At 63.2% G+C, this 4,708-nt stretch overlaps 1 protein-coding gene across 3 annotated transcripts in view; it reads left to right on the top strand.

The window, feature by feature from the left end:
- The first annotated feature begins 681 nt into the window (after positions 1-681).
- TMEM98 (transmembrane protein 98) overlaps positions 682-4,708 on the top strand; it is a 4,528-nt gene continuing 501 nt past the window's right edge. Inside the window, exons 1-6 of one of the 3 annotated variants that reach the window (XM_027632411.1) lie at positions 682-768; positions 1,593-1,780; positions 2,336-2,467; positions 2,716-2,749; positions 3,129-3,244; positions 4,014-4,073. In XM_027632411.1, coding sequence (XP_027488212.1) covers positions 1,650-1,780; positions 2,336-2,467; positions 2,716-2,749; positions 3,129-3,244; positions 4,014-4,073 — 473 coding nt within the window. In that variant the 5' untranslated portion in view covers positions 682-768; positions 1,593-1,649. Of the gene's footprint in view, positions 769-1,457; positions 1,507-1,533; positions 1,781-2,335; positions 2,468-2,715; positions 2,750-3,128; positions 3,245-4,013; positions 4,074-4,708 lie in introns of those variants that run through there. The other 2 variants (XM_027632410.1, XM_027632413.1) reach the window with 2 other exon arrangements.

A 4,708-nucleotide genomic window follows, 5' to 3' on the forward strand; every position in this document is an offset into this window, starting at 1 on the left:
CCAGGACCCCCACAACAGCTCACACTTCCCCTCCCCAAACCCTCGCAGAGACCCCCCCAGACCCTCCCAGCAGCCACCACCTGCCCCAGACCCTCACAGGGACACCCCAGAATCCCACAGGGACCCCTCAGACCCCTGCAGCAGCAGCGGATCCCCCTCCCACATCCCCACAGGACCAACCCCGACTGCCACACCCCCCTCACAGGGCCCCCCAGACCTCCCTTTTCCCCTTGGTGCCACATCCCCCCATCCCAACCAGGGCAGGGACCCCCACCCGGGGCTGGGAGGGGAGGAGGAACTGAGTAGCCCACCCCGGGGCTGGGGGGGAGCTGGGGACACCCCCAGTGCTGTGCCCCCCTCCCCAGGACCAGGCACCAGGGGGTTACAGCAAAAACCAGCTTTGGCATCCAAAATCCCTCTTAAGGCTTTAATCTCATGAGAAAGTGGCGGGGGGGGGGGGCAGTGCCACCGCGTGTGCCCCCCCTGCTGTCCCCAGCCTTGGGGGGGCAGGGGACAAGTGCAAATTTAAGACAAATCCCTAAACCTGGCTTAAAATTCAATGGGATTTAAGGGGTGGGGGGGGAAATGGGCGGGAGGATGCAGTGGGGAGAGGGGCTGGAGGGTTTGGGGGAGCCCCCCTGCCCCCCCCGTGTGGGGGCCCAGGCGCTGGTCAGGGTGTAAAGGTCGGTGCTGGCGGTGTTTGCACACGGAAGTGGCACCGTCCCCGTGTCCCGTCCCGGCGGGGCCTCCTCCCGGCTGGCACAGCAGGTAGGGAGGGCAGGGATCAGGGATGGAGCCCCCCCAGCCCGTGGCATGGGTAGGATGGGTGGTGGGGGTGTCCCCCACCCAGGGTGGGCACCCGACAGGGACCCCAGGTCTGTCTGTGTGGGGACACTGGGACCCCTGGGCCTGGCACAGCCATGTCCTGTGTCCATGGGGACACAGAGGCCCTGCTGCTGCAGCAGGGGCCCATTGGATTGGGATCAGGGGGTCCCCATAGAGATAGGGCTCTGGAGGTCCCCATGGCCCCATAGGAATAGAGGGGTTCCTTAGGGACAGGATGCTGGGGGTCCCCGTTGGGATCAGGAGTGGGGGGTCTCTTTAGGGACCAGTCCATGTGGCCCCATAGGGACAGGACACTGGGGGTCCCCATGGCCTCATAGGGACAGGTCTCTGGAGGTTCCATGATCCCATAGGGGTGGAACTCTGGGGGTCCTCATAGGGATCAGCCTCTGGGGTCTCCATGGCCTCATAGGGAAAAGCTCTGGGGGTCTTCATAGGGGTCAGGCTCTGGGGGGTCCCCATTGCCCATAAGGACGCTCTCTGGGGGTCCCCACAGCCCCCCATAGCCCAGGCCTTGCTCTCCTGACCCCAGTCCCTGCCCCATGTCCCCATGGCCATGGTGATGGGATGGGGGGCAGCCCACCCCACACCCAGCATCACCCAGCCCCCCCAGGTGACACTGCCTCTGGAAGGACCCCAGGATCCATCAGGGAGTAACACCAGGTCCTAACCGGGCATTTTGGGGTGCAGGGAAGGAAAGGAGAACATCCATGGGGTTCCAACCCTCCCTGTCACCCCTGTCACCGCAGACCTCGCCGTGCTGGGATGGCCCCGGATGCCTGAGCCCCCCTGGCCCCTCCCCAGCCATGGAGACCGTGGTCATCGTGGCCATCGGGGTGCTGGCCACCATCTTCCTGGCGTCCTTCGTGGCGCTGGTGGTGGTGTGCAGGCAGCGGTACTGCCACCCCAAGGACCTGCGCCACCACTACGACACCAAGTGAGTGACACTGTCAGGGAGGGACCCCAACGGGCCCCATAGGCTGGGGACAGGGCTGGGGACGTGTCCGGCAACATCAAGGGGACAGTGTGGGGGACAGGTCATCGGGGGGACAATAAAGGGGACACGTCCACTGTCATTGTGGGGATGAAGCTGAGGACACATCCAGCATCATCAGGGGGACAACGAAGGGGACATGCCCAGCATCATCAAAGGGATAAAGCTGGGGACACATCGATAATCATCAGGAGCACAAAGCTGGGGGCGTGTTCACCATCTTTACAGGGATGATGATGAGGAGATGCACAGCATCATCAGGGGGACAAAGATGGGGACGTGTTCACCATCATCAGTGAGGCAAAGATGGGGACACATCCACTGTCATCAGGGGGACAGTGCAGGGGACGTGTCCAGCATCATCAGAGGGAAGAAGTTTGGGACTTGTTCACCATTATCAGGGGGATGAAGCTGGGGACATGTCCAGCATCATCAGGGCCGTGGGGCAGCCCGAGGAGTTGGCCTTGTCCCCAGGGATGTCCCCCATGTCCCCAACAGACCCATCGTGGACCTGATGGGGACCTCGGAGACGCCGTCGGAGCCCTCGGAGCTGGAGCTGGATGACGTGGTCATCACCAACCCCCACATCGAGGCCATCCTGGAGAACGAGGACTGGGTCGAGGACGCCTCGTGAGTGTGTGTCCCCTGTGTCCCCCCACTGCCAGGGACCCCTGTGCAGTGCCAACCCCCCATCATGGGATGCAGGTGGCAGCTCTGGAGATCACCAAGGCATGGGGATGGTCCTCAAGGTGGTCTCAGGGTGGGAATGTCCCCACAGGTCTGAGGGACACAGGGTGTGGGGCTGGCGGGAGAGAGGGGACAAGGATGGAGCGGGGGATGACACACATGTGGGTTCACACCCTCCTCCCTCTCCACAGGGGTCTGGTGTCCCACTGCATCGCCATCCTGAAGGTGAGTCAGGTGGCACTGGCAGCAATGGTGGCACTGGTGGTACTGGTGGTGATGGTGGGTGGCACTGGTGGTACCAGTGACACTGCTGCTGATGGTGGCACCAGTGGTAATGGTGGCACCAATGGTAATGGTGATGGTGATGGTGGCACTGGTGGCACTGTGCCAGTAGGGGTACCAGTGACACTGGGGATGATGGTGACACCAGTGGCACTGGTGGTGATGGTGGCAATGGTGGGTGGCCCTGGTGGTACTGGTGGAACTGGTGGCCAAAGTGACATTGGTGCCAGTGGTGGGTGGCACTGGTGGCACTGGTGGTGCTGGTGGTTGGCACTGCTGGTACTGGTGGCAGTGGTGGCAATGGTGACCCTGCTGTCCCCAGATCTGTCACACGCTGACAGAGAAGCTGGTGGCCATGACCATGGGCTCAGGTGGCCGCGTGAAGTCCCCTGCCAGCCTGGGTGACATCATCGTGGTGGCCAAGCGCATCAGCCCCAGGTGATGGGGGGCTCTGGGGGGTCCCAGGGTTCTGGGGGGCTCTGGGGTTTTGGGAGGCAAGGGTCTAGGGGCTCGAGGGGGAGACCCCAGTGCTCTGGAGGGTCCACAGGGATTTGGGAGGGGGAGATTCAGGGGCTCTGGAGGAGTCTCTGCAGCTCAGGGGGTGTCCCAGGGCTCTGGAGAGGAGTGTTCCACGTTTTCCAGGGCTCTGAGAGGAGGTACTGGAGCTCAGGAGGGTCCTGGGTCTCTGGGGGCAGTCCTGGGGCTCTGGGGGGACCCTGGGACTCTGGGGAGGCTGTCCCTGGACTCTGGGGTTATTCTGGGGCCTCTGGGGGGAAGTCCTGGGGGTCAGGAGGGTCCCAGGGCTCAAGGGGAGGTCCTGGATATCTGGGAGGGTTCTTGGGGCACAGGGCGGGACTCTGGGACTCTGGGGGTGTCCTTGGACTCTGGGTTACTTTTGGGGCTCTAAGGGTAAGTCTTGGGGGTCAGGAAGGTCTCGAGGCTCTGGGAGAGGTCCTGGGGCTCTGGGAAGGGATTCTGCAGCTCACGGGTTGTTTTGAGACTCTGGGAGGAGGTCCTGGGGGTCAGGAGGGTCTCAGGGAGGTCTCGGGGCTCTGGAGTGTTCCTGGGTCCCTGGGAGGGTTCCTGGGACTCTGAGGAGGGTCCCAGGTCTCCCAGGAGGCTCCAAGGGGGTTCCTGAGAATTGGGAAGGGTGTGGTGGATGGTGTGACCACACTGTCCCCCGGGGTTAACGCCGTCCCCACCGCAGGGTGGACGATGTGGTGAGATCCATGTACCCACCGCTGGACCCCAAACTGCTGGACGCCAGGTGACACCGGCAGGAGGGACAGGGGCGTTCCTGGGGCTGGGGAGACACCCTGGGTGGTAACACAGATCAGTTCCACCCCATGCCACACCGCTGGGGACACCCACAGGTGGCCCAGCAGGACAGGGAGGGCCCTTGGTATGAGCCCATAGCGCAGGGCACAGAATATCCTGAGCTGGGAGGGACCCACACGAATCATCAAATCCAACCTCTGGCCCTGCACAGACACCCCAGCAATCCCCCTCTGTCCCTGAGGGCGTCGTCCAAACCCTACTGGAGCTCTGGCAGCCTTGGGGCCGTGCCCACTGCCCTGGGGAGCCTGGTCAGTGCCAACCACCCTCTGGGGGAAGAACCTTTCCCTGAGATCCAACCTGACCCTCTACAAAGCCCCTCAGAACCTCCCCTGGCACAACTTCAGGTCATTCCCACAGGTTCTCTCACGGGTCACCAGAGATGGGCAAACTGAGGCTGGGGCCACGCACTGGGTGACGAAGCCACCATGGGGCAGGGAGGTGACCAGGGAGGTGACATGACAGGTTGATAGAGGTGACCAGGGAGGTGACCAGGGAGGTGACCAGGGAGGTGAGGAAGGTGGCCAGGGAGGTGACAAGAAAGGTGACCAGGAAGGTGAGGGTGGT

The sequence above is a fragment of the Corapipo altera genome, unplaced genomic scaffold (genome assembly GCF_003945725.1).
Source record: "Corapipo altera isolate COAL_440 unplaced genomic scaffold, ASM394572v1 60730, whole genome shotgun sequence".
Taxonomy (NCBI): Eukaryota; Metazoa; Chordata; class Aves; order Passeriformes; family Pipridae; genus Corapipo; species Corapipo altera.